Source organism: Anopheles coluzzii, chromosome 3 (assembly GCF_943734685.1).
Source record: "Anopheles coluzzii chromosome 3, AcolN3, whole genome shotgun sequence".
In the NCBI taxonomy this organism is placed as follows: domain Eukaryota; kingdom Metazoa; phylum Arthropoda; class Insecta; order Diptera; family Culicidae; genus Anopheles; species Anopheles coluzzii.
This window is the reverse complement of record NC_064671.1, coordinates 89105966-89121614: the sequence shown is the minus strand read 5'-3', so window position 1 is coordinate 89121614 and position 15649 is coordinate 89105966. Positions and strand designations below refer to the sequence as shown.

Below are 15649 nucleotides of genomic sequence, written 5' to 3'. Positions count from 1 at the left end.
CATCCTTTCGAAGGAGGCAGGGAGAGTTTATCTCGGTAGAAAAATGACGTCGCTAGCCCGAACGCTCAATGTTGGATGATGATGATGATGACGTTGTGTGGCACGCGTTCTGGGCCAGTCCTTTATCTTAGTGTCGTCGAAGAAGATAGTTCATGCGTCACGGAGGGTGATGCGGAATAAACTGTATTTCTTTCCCTTTGTGGTTGATGATTGCATCGGTTCGGGAATGACAATGGCGTACTTCCATACAATGACGCACTTGTTTCGGTTTTTTTGTGTGTTGTATACTTTTGGAGATAAAATGCGTAGAAATAATGTTGCGCATTAACTTGGGAATTATTTATAGCCTTTTTATATCCCTTTAATGCTACAAATTGTAACAGTCCTTGTTTATTGGCTTAAATTCTTATTAGTTTAATTTGTTTGTGATGTTACACCAATAAGAGTTGAAGCTTACAAGAGTCTGACGACTCTGTCATGTTGGAATACGCAATTCTTCGTTTATTCGAAGGTGTATTTCTTCATTTAAACTCAGTTTATGCGTTCTAAAAGTCTAAAATGCTTAAAGTTGATTTACAAAAGGAATAGACACATTCCAAAGAGGCTTAAATATCTCGTTATTGAATCTCGTTCAACATCTTATTGTAGGAAACAAAAAGAACCTTGAATACATGAATAACTATGCAACTTTGCAGGAAATGCCAATATCTTTACCACTCCAAAAAACATGAACCCAGCTAATCGGCCCTAATGATGCCGAGAACTATGTTGTTAAGCAGCTTCACGGGACAATAGAGCGCGTCCTTTCCGATGGCAGATGTAGAAAAGGCTATCTCAGCAGCGTCAACTCACCTCATCGATGGTGTATCCTGGTCCCGTGTGTTTCGGTGCAGTGATTAATGATTGCTAACTTAATGCCAGCAGCACGGCCATCACCTATCGACCCTCCCCCACCGGATTGTGTCTCGATTTGACGTCGATTGCTCTCCAGATGCTTGGTGCAGACACAACCATGACGAAGTGATTTGGAAGAGAAATCACTTACCACAATAAGGCGTGTGGGGACGCTAATCTTTGGGATTCTCCGTCCCGATGAAGCCGACCATGGAATATTTGTGTGGTTGCCAATCGTGTGACACTTTGTTCTTGATATCATCAGGCACAATGTTCTCCGATAAAAAAGAGAAGAAGTGAAAAACGCTTACAAAGCATGTTTCATGTTTCGAGGGACAATCCCAGAGAGGGCGTCTGGGGTTAAATTCTTGACGATGCGAAAAAATAAATTAATTCCTTCGGATGGTTTTCGCCGGTCCTGGCTGCTCGACTTTATAGTCGCTCTCTCGTCCCTTTCTTGGGACCGATGTCATTTGCAGCTAAACGTACGACGTTGTCGTCGTCGAGTACACTTCAATTGTAATGTGGTTGTAAAACTGGAGAAAGTTCCTGCTCCTAAAGACCTACCCAAGTGGATAAATTCATTAGATTAGTTTGTTGTTTAGTTGCGTTGCTGCCCACTGTGCATACATTGAAGCAGTAGTTAAACGTCGATTGCGCTCGATTGGGGTTCATAAATGACGCCCGACTTGACCTCGGCTGTATTTGACTCCGAAGAGCGGACCTGGAGGAGACTCTGGTTCAGGAATTGGGGTCGAGTCCAGGGTGTTTTTCAACACAGTTACAACAGTGCCTATAAAACTGCTGAAACCCAACCCAAGTGCAATGATTGCCCTGACAACCAGGCTCTGTGTATGTGTATTTCCAACAGTTCGTTCGTTGTCACACGTGTGTTTGTATGCCGTTGGACGACTGTCTGTGTCAGATTTACGGAGCAGATTCCACACGAGGACTACCCGATGACCACTTGGGACCACCTAGCAGGTGGGGAACGTGGGAGCATCGCATGATGATAAATCGTTGCATCGTTTGATGTCGAGCTGGTCACTTTTTTACCTCATGCTCCACCACCACCCATCCCCTAACCGTTAGCCTATTAGTCGTCCCATTAGTATCGCGGTTGCGTGTCCTTTAGCAGGGCGAGAAGCTTGGTACGGTGGAGCTGGCACTGTACTGGCACCACCTTTCATCCATGCTTTTAATGTGTTGCGAGTGTGTGTGTGTTTGTCGTTTGTCAAAAAGCTGGGAAAGCTGGTAGGGCAGGCAGCAAGGGAGGGAACTGTGCTGAAATTGATTTGATTTATGAACGACGCCAGACGAGCATAGTGTTGTGCGAAAGAAGGCTGCTGGTGTTCTGGCTGCGAATGGCGCGCACACACACACACAAGGTCCAATTTTGCCAATGGAAAGTGAGAAGCAGTCCCTTAACAGAACGGAATGATTTGTGGTTTGGCTTCCCCCGAAAAAGAAAGGTGTCCTTGCACCGACGAAGAGAGAGACCTAATCGTACAGTGGCAGTGGAATGTAAAGATTACACATTCCATTAGCTGAGAAAATAGCACCGAAAAGGTGCGAAAACACTCCTACCCGGGGAGAGCACATTCCTTGTCGTTGTCGTCCTGCTGCCCCAAAGGATGATGACAATGTTGTTATGAATTAGTTCTCAATTGCCGGGGAAATGGTTCCATGGGCGCACGTTCACGCACATAAACACACAGGAGCGCGAATGCGAGTGTATGCTGTTGCAATTACTTACCCCGGGAAGGGGCGTTGGCATTTGGGAATGTTAGCTTTCGTGTGGTGCTTTTTTAATTTCGCTCTTTGTGAGTTTGAACGGAGGTGTGTGTCCTCCTCCTTCTCTCGGTCTTTTGCATGAACAGCGTGAACAAAGAAGAAAGGTGAACGAAAATTACGATCCTCGGGGTACAGGGGAAAGAATTTTAAAAATATAAAAATAACTACGTGCATTCAATTTGTTCGTGTGCTGTTGGGGGCGAGGAAGCAAGCAACGCGCAAAGAAACGGATGTGAAAATTAAACTCGAATGAGTATATCGAAACCTTGTTGCGCGGGAGAGGTGATGGCGCTCGAGCCGTGCTTAAACCCGGCAAATATCCGTTTCATGCAATGTCTGCGACTACGACTGCTCCGAGAGAGAGGGCAAGGGGAAGTCGTACCGTGCAGACCTATGCTGTGAGTGATTTTGATCGTTTATATACAGTTTTTTTGCGTTGTGCTTCTGGAAAAGCAACCCCTTTCGCAGGCGTATTTCACTCCACATTGTTTTCTAACTGTCCTTACAGAAATTAAAATTCACCCTTCGTTGTTAAGGCCGCTGGCTGGCCGTGCCTGCCGCGTTGTTTTGCGAGGTCCTGCTGCTGGTGGACTTGTTGGCATCAAAGGTAGCGAACGAGCGTGTCTGGTCGCCGTGTTGTTCGTGTTCCCAACCCCCATTCGACACATACACCGAGCGGCATACGAAAGGGTTTCATACCACCGAATACCAGCATAAAGCACAAGAGGCGAGCAGTCGCTTGGTCGTAAAGTTCCGTGTGCGATTTTGTGCTGGATTGTGTTTGTGTGTGTGTGTTGGTGGTACAGCGAAACGCGCGATGACAATTGCTGGGCTACTACTACCCTTTTGCACGTCACGTCGTCGTCCTTTCCGAAGGGTTGGCGTTGGAGAAGCGGAAGGTGGAAATGGCTGTGCTTGCTCTCTATGCTTTCAACCTCCCTCTTCCGCATATGTTGTGTGGACGCGAGGCTCAAAATAACGGGTTGCATAAAACTGCACTGTACCTCGGAAGCGTTACGCGGGCGGAGATAGCGACCAGCTAGAACCAGAAACCACGGTTGCAACCAACCACACCAACAGATGGAACGAACGGGACCGAGAAAGCGGGAAAGCATTGGGACATAATTTCTGCTTCTTTCCGCCGAGGGGAATTGAGGAAGGGAGGGCTTGAAAGCTGGCACCGGGAGGCTCTGTTTCAGCCACATTAACAACGCGCGACGTAATGCTCCTTCGGCAAACTCGGCTCGGTAACAGCGTCGTCGTTTCCCTCGTGGGCTTTACTGCTGCCTTCTCTCCTTTTTGGGAGGGTGGAATGTCCGCTTTGCTGTTCTGTTTTGGGTGTACTTTAGGATGGGCCGTTTTGCACCTTCACCTTCACGTCACGAAATTGTACCCACAGTGCTTTTGCAGTGCTTCGGCACTTTTAGCTAGCGTTTTGGGGCAGAAAGAAACAGGAATGTAATAGAAAAATGTTCTTCCGAGGAAAATTTGATACTGTAATAGAGTGTTCCATACCCACCAGAAGAAAGGGTTAACAGCACAACAACTTCTGGGATCTTGCTGGGCTTTCTTGGTTGCAACCAAAAAAAAAAAAACAATTCGCTTTCTCTTGCCTGTTACCACCTCGGTGCGTTCATTCAGATGTATATGCAACGACCTTTCTCTCCCGGGGTGGATTTGACGACCGACGTGGAGCTACCAGTGTACACGCGTTGCTGCTGATCCGAGACTGTATGGCTTCCACCGGTGGAGGGTTTGACGCGCTCTCACACCACTGGCATTGTGTGCAGTTGGTGTGCCCGTCGGAAGGTTTCAGCCGGACTAACACTTGACTGTTGATAAACTGTTTGCAGGCGGAAATGTCGAAATGTGGTAATGGTAGTGGGAGTGGATTTTCAGTAGCAAAAGTAGCTGCCTCACAAGGTCCCCGTGGCGGCTACCCGGGGAGGCTCCCCGATCATCGCTTGGTGGTGGTTGCCGTTTGGAAGGAGATGTTCTAAACCAGCCACCAGGCAGCATGTGATGTCTAAATAGCCGTCGTGAATTATCCTGCCGGATTTGAACAGTGGGAAAAGAAGGGCCAATAGGTGGGTGCTTTCGGTCACGGCCACAGACACACACAGAGACTGCTGCATCTAATTACGATATGGAGAAGCGAGGCAGTGTGGGAAGCCAAACCAGTGAGGTCGATGGCAATATGGGACGGGTTGTAGCAGCGTATCTATCTGTTGGTGAAGTTGATAAATTACATCCGATGACCTTTCGAATGGCGACCAGCAATAGGTTGCTTCCCGATAGCTTCTCTCTTTCACTCTCTCTCTCTCTCGTTCAACCCTGACCCCTTTTTCCCCCATTAATGCTTATTGGTAGGATATGCTGAGCCTTTTAAAATTAAACAAAAAAAAACTCCTCACCACCACTTCAACATGGGACAAGCGGCCACTGGGAAATGAACAGCAGCGGGGCCACCTTTGCCTGGCCGGGTCTGTCATTGACGCAAACATGGTCTGTCGTGTCCGAAGAGGGGAGAAATTAATTATACGCGTACGTAGTTGCAGGGACGCGTAACGAGACGACGAATGTTTGCTGGCGCGTTCCCGGGACTCCCTTGAGAGAACCCTTCCGGGGGGTGAAGAAGGATGGAACTAAAAGGTTCTGGTCTGAAGTTGCTTTTTTGGTCCTGTGTGCGACGTAATGTGTATATTATTTTATTACAAGCACGGTAATCTTGCGACAACATCAAATCAGAATCTAGATCCTCTGTTTTGCCCACGAGTCCCTCAGGTAAATGGGACCGACAGCGAAACAACGCCACGATGCAACCGATGCAATAGCATCACCAATGAGAACATTGTCATCTATAGTTCTGTTTGGACTATAGAATCTTTCTGAGAGTGTATCCCAAATCCTCGCAACGTCTTGAGCGTGTGTTATTCCTTGAATTTCCAAGCAGATGTCTTCGGTTTGCATACTGCATACCTTGGAAAGGAATTCCGTACTTGATGATGGTAAATCCCTCTTTCGGCACTCGCCACGGGCAAGAGAGGAGACCGTAGAGAAGCAGTAGTTTATGATTATTGCACTCGGGGCCGCATGCAGTTGTCTTGTGGATGTCGAAATTGTTGTCACCAAGGATTAGGGCATTGGAATTCGTCGCCTCTCGAAACGAATCTCCCAACAGAGAGCCCACATGTGGTATTACACACTCTCTGCTGGGGTTCTGCTGCTGTTTAGTAGTTGATCGAAAACGGGCGAACCCCCTGCATGCATGCAAGAACCCCCACCCTGCTTACGAAGATGTCATTCTTGGGCATCTTTTGTTTGGTGGCTTTTCGAACACGAAGATTTACGGTCGCCAGAGTTCGAAAGGAGGCGTAACGACCAATCGATTGCATAGAGCAACGCCTTCGCAACAGAGGCATAAGCAGAGTAGTTGTTGGGTTGAAAGGCGAATTAAAATCCATAAATCAGTGATGCGTATTATTCGTCCCCAAAACACGCACTACTAAAAGGGCGTTGAGATGTCTCCCTGTAGATTGGCTTTCCGGGACATTGGAATTCTGGTATTGTTTGCAGACGACGGTAGGCATTGCATGGCTTAAATTGATCGTGGTACTGATGGTGTAATTGAATGTGACAGGATTGGTACAGGAGTTGGCGTTGGCGTGAAGAAGTCATTCATTAGCAAGAGAATGGGCATCGGATTTAAAGACAACCAAGTTCCTGAAACAGAGAATCCGTTGATTTTTGGTAGTTTTAAAGGGTTTCTTTACTTTTGTGTTAAAGTAAAACATCATTTTTCATGTCCTTCGCGTTAAAGAACCCGCAAACGAGTTCTCTAATTTTGACACTTTTGTGGCATCCACCTCCCTTGCACGTCGAGAATAAGCGATGTGGAAGTGGTGGTGAGGGTGTTATCTTTGCCTTTTCGCTACATTAATTCGCTTACCGATTTGGTGGAGGGTTCGCTGTGCGGTTCGCTTCCTGGTCCAAGGCTGCACACGCCATCCTTCATTTCCGGAAACATCAGACGGTTATGTTGCAAATGAGGGAGAGGTCCTCCAAAAAAAAAAAAATAAGGCATAAGAATCGATGTTCTCACTGAATTGTGGAGGGAAGCAGATCTGCTGAGGCATCGTAGCTAGATTACTGGAAGAACGGGAAGCTAACGAGAGTGGCATTAAAAATAATTTCATCATAAATGCCCCCGCAGAAGCCGGCACAGCGCGCGCAAGAGGCAGGAGAGAGTAACAAAAACATAGCGAAAGACCTTTTTGCTGGAACTAAAAGTTTGAAGGTTATGAAATGGTGTACGCGCGCGGTCACATCGTGACTACAGTCGGTCGGCTTAAATGTTGGCAAAATACAACAATTAAGGCGCGTCGAGGTTCCCATTTTTTTCGCGTCCAGGCAGCCGTGGTCCTGTTTCGTGATCAACATCGCAACAACTCCTTCCTCTCGGACCGTTTGGCAAATCGCACTAGGGAAAGCATGGCTATCGTCTCGCCTTCGTCCTTTGCGGGGTTCGCCGCGTTCACGTTTTAGTATGCAAGCATCGCACCGCGTCGCCCAAATGTCGCTCAGTTGTCAGTGATAAGAAAAAAAAATGAAACGAAGTGTCAGTAAAAAAGAATTGAAATGGTATAACTACAAAAAATCTGATGAGTGCTCCCTGCTTCTGCTAAGAGGGGTGTGTACATACTTTGGCTGTAGGAAACGTTGTTCAGCAAGGGTGCAAGTACGCTCAGTTCGGCTCGGCACTCTCTAATGTCCTTCCATTCCTTCCGATCCGAGGCATAGGACTGATGGCTGCCCAAAAAAAAAACAGGAAAAAAAAACTGCAATCAATGTGATGAACGTGTTTGGAAATTGTAAACCACCGGCGTGTCGAGAAGTTAGCCTATCTTTCAGGCGCAAGCCCCCGGAGTGGATGAGTGGAGAGCGACAGTGGGTTCCGCTATTGAAACGGAACCAATCGGTTAAGGCTTCCCGCCAGTGTTTCCCGTGGGCTTTCCTAGAGCGAGCGTTTCACGATTTTTTTCCCTATTCCCAGTGTGGATGCACTGAGGGAGTAACATTTAAATGAATATCGGCCATATCCTCGCACACACACCCCTTTTGGCCATCAAAAGGCAACTGTCATCAGCAGAGAACAGTTGAGCGGTGTGGGGCGTTGTGGAGGATATGTGAAGGGGGAGAGGTGTAATGGATGATACCGACCGATGACAATGTCGACACTGACAGACAGAAGCGGGAGAGCTTGTGTGTGTGTGTGTGTGTGTGCGTCAGTTGCCTTGTTTTTTTAAAATAGTTATTCCACCGCGAAAGATCGCCGGCGAGAAGCCCACGAGGTGCAATCAACCGTAGCTGAACGGTTGTACCATCCGGCTTCCGGGACAAATGCTTCCCCCCAACTAACTGTGTATTTATTCTGGAATAATGTCCCAAACAAAAGCGAGGGTTTCCAATATAATTTATGAAGGCTTCACCGCTTGGGCTCCTCCTTCTCCTGCATCATTAACGCACAGAGCACTAACCGGGTTCCAAAAGTCCGGGAAATAGTCCGACACCAGACGGTCAACGGTGGAACGGGTTACTGATTCAAAACTGGTGGGGTGGAAAGTGATTGAAAGCAATGTACACGCCGAACGTTCACCGAATGCATTTGCACCTTTATTTTTATCGGACTCGTTTTTAGTTCGTAACCAAAGCAAAAAAAACCCCTCGGAATGACAATAACATTTATGAACTCCATCAGAAACTGGTAGTGTGGTGGTGGTTCACTTCGAATGTAAAACGTTTGACAGGCAGAAGGAGCACGTTTTAAAAGCCTTGAAACCGCTCGCTCTCTCAGGCACAGTTTTTCAATTCCTGCACTCACAGGACCCCATTTTGTGTGTGTTCCGGGGGTGCCACCGGAGTGCACGGTTGACTAAACTTTCGATAGTTTTCGGCATTGGCAGCTTTTGGTACAGAACGGCACACACACGCGTTCTCGATCACTCGACTCTTTGGCCCGGTAGTGCAACATGGACGGTGGAACCAGCGTTTGGAAAGCAAGCAAACTGGGGACAGGCCGGCTGGTCGGCGAGTTAGGTTCTCTCATGCGTGAAGAGTTAATTTGAAGTATCGAATGTTTGCGATCGTTTTGTCTGGGGCGGAAGGTAATCGTTCCGGGTGAAGAGAATGAATCTCCTTTGTACGTGTGTGTGTGTATGCAGTTCAGTGATTGCGCATTGATTTTGGAGCTACAGTTGTAAGAGTGCTTTGTGATACTGTTTTTGTTCTAGCACACATACTGCCTACACTAGCCTGGGATCTCGTTCAAAGCTAGACGCTTTGATATTTCTGCTCGTTCGTTCGTTCGTGTGGTCTACTTGGGGAAAACGAAACCAAATGAAACCATGTGACTTTTATTCTATCTTGAAAATGAAACCTTCTTGCTTACGTCCAACTTTTCCATTTCCCTTCTTCTTTGAACTGTCTAATCGTGCGGTAATGCCCCAGACACACACACACACAACATACACTATGCCAGCAGCAATGGAGCGGTACAATTGCTCCGGGCGGAAGTATCGAATTCATAAACTGAAATCACCTTCCGTTTTCGTCCCGGCAGTACAAAAAAGCCATAAGGGGGGGACCGCCGTCAGAGACTCTGGGTTATTTGTATCGACCCACGTGACCGTGCGGTGGTGGGACCATTTGCTAGTGGAAAAATTAAAATAAAAACACAAACTACGCCAACAGAGCTGAACAACTGAACAAAAAAGGGAAATAATTTGAACATGCTCTCTCGGTATTAAAGCAGGGCTCTGCAAGCGTTGACATACGCCCGATTGTGTTGCAAGACGTATGTTTCGTCCCTTTAAACGGGAGTGTACGTAAGCACGCAGTACGTAGAGAAAAACGGTATCAAATTACCACCTTCCTGAGGTAGCTGTGGGTGCCTTCACGATGGATATCAGTTCCTGTCTTTCGACAGAATTGCTGCTTGTGTGTGTGTGTTTGTACGGCTTGACCTCAAATTGACGGTCGTCCGTAAGCTGTAAGAGGTTTATGCGTAAAATGTGTTCTTTGTTTGTTTGTTGATCTTTTTACAATATCGTCTCTATCCATCCAAAATAAAGAAGACTGAAACGTTCAGCAGCTCAACCCTTTTGTGCGATATGACTCAAAACGAAGCCCCTTTCTTATTTACAGTTTTAGGTTTTATTTAGGAGAAGGTCGCTGAAAGAGTTACACAGTAGGGATGAAAAAAAAAACAAATATTGTTGTACTTTTTTTTTTACTTTGGTCATAAAATTGAGACATTTACCCTTTCATAAAACCTTCGCTAGAACAAACCCTTTGCCTAATTGCTCTGTTTACTAATTGCTATTTTTGTTTGCTCTTGCTCTCTCCCTCTTTCTCGATCTGTCCGTTCTCATTTGCAGATAAGCGTATCCGGCTCGAAGGACCAAAACAAGCAACTTTCGCTACATATCCAACGTGTGGGTGAACAGTCTCTCTCCGTGTGTGCGTGTGAGAGTGTGGCGTTACGAAGAACATCCCGCCCTCCCCCCAACATATTATCAAGTGCAACAGTGGCAGCAGGTTTGCTGGCAACGGTCGCAAAGCTGGATTACAAAATGCTGATGCAGGTTTCCCCGGATGCGGCCGATGCCGCACTGGCGCTGGTGCAATCGGGCGGCACCGGCACGACGACGACCACGTCCTCCTCCCAGAGCAGCCAGAAGGACACGACCTGGACGAAGCTGTTCGTGGGCGGGCTGCCGTACCACACGACCGACAAGAGCCTGCGGGAGCACTTTAGCGTGTACGGCGATATCGAGGAGGCCGTAGTGATAACCGACCGCACCACCAGCAAAAGCCGCGGCTACGGATTCGTAAGTGTGCAGTGGGGTTTTTGGGAGTTTAGGATTGGTTTTTTTTTCTTTTCATTTGACTAACACATCATCCTTGCTTCCCTCTTTGCTACCACTTTGCACAGGTGATTATGGGCGACAGACTGAGTGCTGAGCGTGCCTGCAAGGAGCCGAACCCGATCATCGACGGCAGGAAAGCGAACGTGAACCTAGCGATACTGGGCGCCAAACCGCGGGGCAACGCATCACAGGGTGAGTGTGTGTGTTGTGTGTGGCCATTAGGAAAATGAATTGTAGAATGAAGGTGTTGCTGCCGTTCTGTCTTCGGCTTAGTGCAGAAATTAATGCACCACTGCTTTAGCTAGCGCGGAATCAGTCTAGTAGAGTGGAAGTTATAAGACCACCAGATGGTTGGCAGGAAGGTGCAATGCTTGACTTTATTTGCCACCGATACCACCGGCCGGTACAGCCGGAATTGTCTAGACAAACAGCACCACTACGACCTGCCCCGGACCTCAAACACGGCGGAGGTATAGCGCCGTGAAGGGCAAAACTTTAAGCTGCCAAAGTCAAGTTGGTTGGTGTTGTTTCTGTGTCCGTGGCTTTTTGTTTGCTTTTGCCTTAGCTCCACCATAGTTTGGGAGGTGTGTTGATTCACGCTCAGACGGTGAAAGAAAAGGGATTATTATCCTTCGATGGGCACGCTGAATAGTGGCTGCAAAGCGAGCGCGGCAAGTGTCAATCTTCAGCTCCGTCACTGCATTTGCTGGAGTTCTATTAGCTGGAGCCGTTGAAAACTCGTTGATTTATCATGACACGGTGCCTTTGCTGTCAGCCGTTGGGTGAAAAGTTTCCTCCAACCCACTCTCGGACGGAGGAAATCGGCTGTCGGGTCGGCACAGCACTAAAGCGCAACCCGATGACAGAAGTCATTGCAAACGAGCGCGCGCCGTACCGTAGGGGCGGGCGAGTAAACAAATCATTAAAGTGAATCAAATATTTTTTGTTGTGTTCCACGCGCCTGACCGAGGTCAGAGGCACCGTCATGGCGGGACATTGTTGTTGTTGTTGTTGTGGTGGTGGTGGTGTGGCCGCTACAAGACTCCACCACCGCTTGGTTGGTTTGGTGTTGGTGTGGCGATGACGACTGGGAAAGGTTCTTTATTCGCTTGGTTTTATTGGTGTGTCCCGCTCGCTCGCTCACTCACTGTTGCTGCGTAAACACTGACGTGTACGGACGGACGGGTACTATGGTGGCGGCGGAAGAGGGATAAGCTTTGCGGTATTGATTATTGCAGCAGCAACGGGGTGGATTCATTAGGCAATCCACGTGCGCCGTGACGATGAGCACGGAAATGCAATTTTAATGAGCAGCTCTAGCAGAAGAAGTAGGCGAGGGGTTGTGTTTTTGCACCAACCAAAACGAGGTTGGACAAAATTATGATACACATCGAACGGAATGTAGTAGTTTGTTTGCCGACCTTTTTTTACCGGCGTTATCTGTTGATTCTGTACCCTTTGCTTGTGCTTTTTTTACGATTCCGTTTCCTTGTTTTTCGATTACGATACAATGTCCTTCGCACCACTGACTGACCGAGTTTGTATTTTGACGTTTATTTCTGCTCTTGTCTCTGTCCCAATTTCAGGTTACCAGTTCGCCACGACAGGACTGCGGACGGCCGGCTACCCAGTGATACCGGGCCAGTACGGGTAAGTGCTTTTGGCTGACAGTGCGCGCATCTGTGTTTTTTTTCTCTTCTTTTTTGTTTCGTACCTCTCTTCTACCACTACTATGCTCCACATCCCATTCCTACACCGCCCGTGTAAGCGTCCTCGAACACCCCGTGTCCTGTTCCGCCTTTTTCGTTCCTTTTTGTCTTTCTTACCTTACTTCGATCTCTGTCTCTCTCTCTCTCTTTCCCCTTTATTCTTCTGTGTTGTTGTGAAGCCAAAACGTGTCCGCCAAATGGCACACCATCAGCGCGACGTGGATGGGTTGGTGGGGTTCGGTGGGAGGATTTTAATACGTTTATTTGTTGTTGATAGGGAAGGTTTCGACAAGTGCAGTTTGGAAAAGAATTTCAAAAATTTAGTAACAAAAAAAAACATTTTCATGCTCCATTTTCAATGGATCCAACTGGTATGTTGAAGAATTATTATTTTTTATTTAAAAAAATGGTATTTTTATGCATGAGGAAGCATAATATATTGGTAATATTTAATGCCTTACATATCTGTATGTTGTAACTGAACTTTGCTAATTTACTTATGTTGTTTTTGCTTTGGTGCGAACAATACAATACAAGTACATTTAATAGAATATTTCATAATGATTGAAAATCGCAGAATAATAATATAAGTTTATGAAATGAAAACAATAATGTACATTTTAGTATACTGCGCAATAATCCATTCGCGCCCGGTGGAGACGCATGGTGTCCCATTAGCAAAGTGTCTTGTCTTTTTCTTTCGGGGAAGGCCAACTGCGATTGGAAGCAATAATGTGTGCTTGCCAACTGACACATTCGCATTAACTGCACTTCTCGGTGCAGCATTCACACACACACACACATATTCTATTTTGCACGATGGTGCCCGCACGGTGATGATGATCATCATTCGTACGCGCCATTACAGCCAGTAGAGTAACGTGTTTGCTAGCCTAAAAATAGGTACCCATAGTTTTCCAAACTTTTCCAACATGTCTCCCTTCTCATTTTATCTATTACTCTCTCTGACTCTAGTCGCCTTGCGTCACACGCACTCCCCAGAGTGTGGTGATATATGTATGCGTACATATAGGTGACACGCAAGCAGTGCGCCAAGGGGTAGAGAAGCCAGCGCAGAAAACCTCCCCCTTCCCCCAGGAAAAACTAACCATGGCGAGCGTGTACCCGCTAACGGGGCGCTAGATCGGACGCGGAATAAATGTTCTAAAAGCGGAGAGGCGATCGTTGCGTTGCGTCCTCCTGCTATCGGTTGGAGACAGTCGGTGGGCCGTTAATTAAGCCGCGCTCTACCCGATTTCCCTTTCGGCGTGTCGTGTCGCCTGCAGGATAGTGTTGAGACGAGACGTTGCGACTAGCGCTGTCACGGAGATATTGCTTTGCTGCTTCCGTGTCTTCGGTAGTAGCTGTCGTGTGAGTGTGTGTGCGCGCGTTTTTTACTACAGCAAAAGATTGATTGCGGTTTTTATTTAGAACTCTTCAACCGTCGGCTACCAGTCGAGGGGTGTGTGTGTGTGTGTGGTGACTGGTGAACTTTAGAAGTGATTGCTCGTCCCGTTACACTTCCAAATTTGAAGCAAAGAGTCGTTTATTGACACCCGCAGAGACAGCGTACTGCTATATAGTGCGATCTATTTTTCAATCGTAATCAACCACATTTTGTACATGCTAAAATGGATTAATCTCTCTGCACAGGCTGACTACATTGCCTGTTCGGGTCATAAGTTTTCCACTACCCATATTCGTTTGCTGTTTTTTATTTATTTCCACAGGGAAAAAGGCGTTTGTTTTGGGGCTCAAATCGTTACATACATGCAGTTTGTTCTCTGGTCTGTTTTTTTTGTTTGTTTTCTTACAAACTTCTCTACCCCCTCTTTTCTTCTCTTCTACCTTACTCTGCCTTATCTGCCACTCATTTCCTCCACTTCCCACTTCGTTTTGTTTGCAGCCCGTGTGCGGCAGGTTGACCGCTTTACTGCTGATTTTTTGCCCACTAGAGGCAAATGGCGCTGATGGCGTTTCGATATGGGTCCCGTGCTGCGAGCTGCTTCACGTTCATGTAATTTTTCCAAACAAAACAACACAAAAGCCGAGCGTTCGAGTGAATTTTTCTTTTGCGTTTTTCGCGTTTGTGGCAGAGTTTTATAGTGTTCTTTGTTGTTGTTGCTGTTTTGTTTGTTTTTTGTTGATTTTGTTTTTAGTTGTTTTTTTTTTATTACATTTTCCTTTTATATTTTGTGTTTTTTTTCCTACGTGTATGTGTTTTTTCTCTTTCCCTCTCTTTCTCTCTCTCTGTCTACTTTACTCGATAGCGTTTGCAGCTTTCGGTTCACCCATCTCTTTTGTGTTTCTATATGATACTGTTTGAAGTTTTTTGTTGTTTGATTGTTTGGTTTTGTTTTCCTTAGGTCTTTTGGTTTGTTTCATTTGGTGTTTTTTGGTTGCTTCGACGTGGTGAAGTGATATTTGGTTTTTTTTTTTTTGTATGTTAGAGTTTGAGTTTGGTTTTGTGACTTCTAGTGGCTTACTTACTTCTTGGTGAATAGTTTTGTAGCTTCACTACTGATTATAGAGTATGGAGTCAGATTGCTGAGAGATAATGAGAGGTTTGTTAGGTAAATTGTTTAAAAAATTACAACAATGCTCGGGAAATGCGACTTTATTTCGCATCGCCACGCATTCAAAGTGCATTTATACATGTTAACGAACTCCTTTCACGTTTTGTTTTCGACGTTCTGCTGCACTTTTCCTGAACCTTTTGGTGTGGGTTGGTCGTGTGCGGTTCGTTTAGTGTGTTTCGTGTGCTCTCCGTGTGTGCGTGTTTGTATGTTTTTCTCTTTTTACTGTCGCTAGATATTCATGAGTTTTTCCGGGGTGTGTGTGTGTGCAGCGAGGTTTGCTAGTTTTGTTTTACCTGGTGTGTGCCGTGTGTACCGTACCAAACCGAAACCAAACCAGTGTTTTCCATTTTGTTTCTCCCGTTTCCCTCCCCCCCTATACACACTTCAGGTTACACTTCAGTTGTCCGGGCGCAAAGGGTTGACGAGTCCAGTTCCGTGGTACGTGTTGCATTCGAACGGCGGGTGTGTCAACTGGCTACACACACTTCCCTCTCTACGGGGCGGGTGCCCTTATGTCTGTGTGTGTGTGTATGGATAGGCATTGGATTGGAGAGGGCTAAAGGGGAACTGTGTGCGCGCCTTGCGAATGAACAATTCATGTGCGCTCGTGGTGCCCCACCTTTCCCCACCACCCACGTCGACCCACCCGATCGTTTACACTCATACACAACAATCACGCACACACACACACACAGCCCCACAGCAGCGCGTGTGTGTGCGATTGTTTGTCATCGTCGTGCTCATC

At 46.8% G+C, this 15649-nt stretch overlaps 1 protein-coding gene across 3 annotated transcripts in view; it reads left to right on the top strand.

The window, feature by feature from the left end:
• Nucleotides 1–15649, top strand: part of LOC120956303 (RNA-binding protein 24-B-like) — a 48194-nt gene that overhangs the window by 23758 nt on the left and 8787 nt on the right. For all 3 annotated transcript variants that reach the window (XM_049610689.1, XM_049610690.1, XM_049610691.1), the window contains exons 3-5: nt 10125–10577; nt 10682–10808; nt 12203–12266. In XM_049610689.1, the coding sequence (XP_049466646.1) occupies nt 10320–10577; nt 10682–10808; nt 12203–12266 (449 nt within the window). In that variant the 5' untranslated portion in view covers nt 10125–10319. The remainder of the gene's footprint in view (nt 1–10124; nt 10578–10681; nt 10809–12202; nt 12267–15649) is intronic.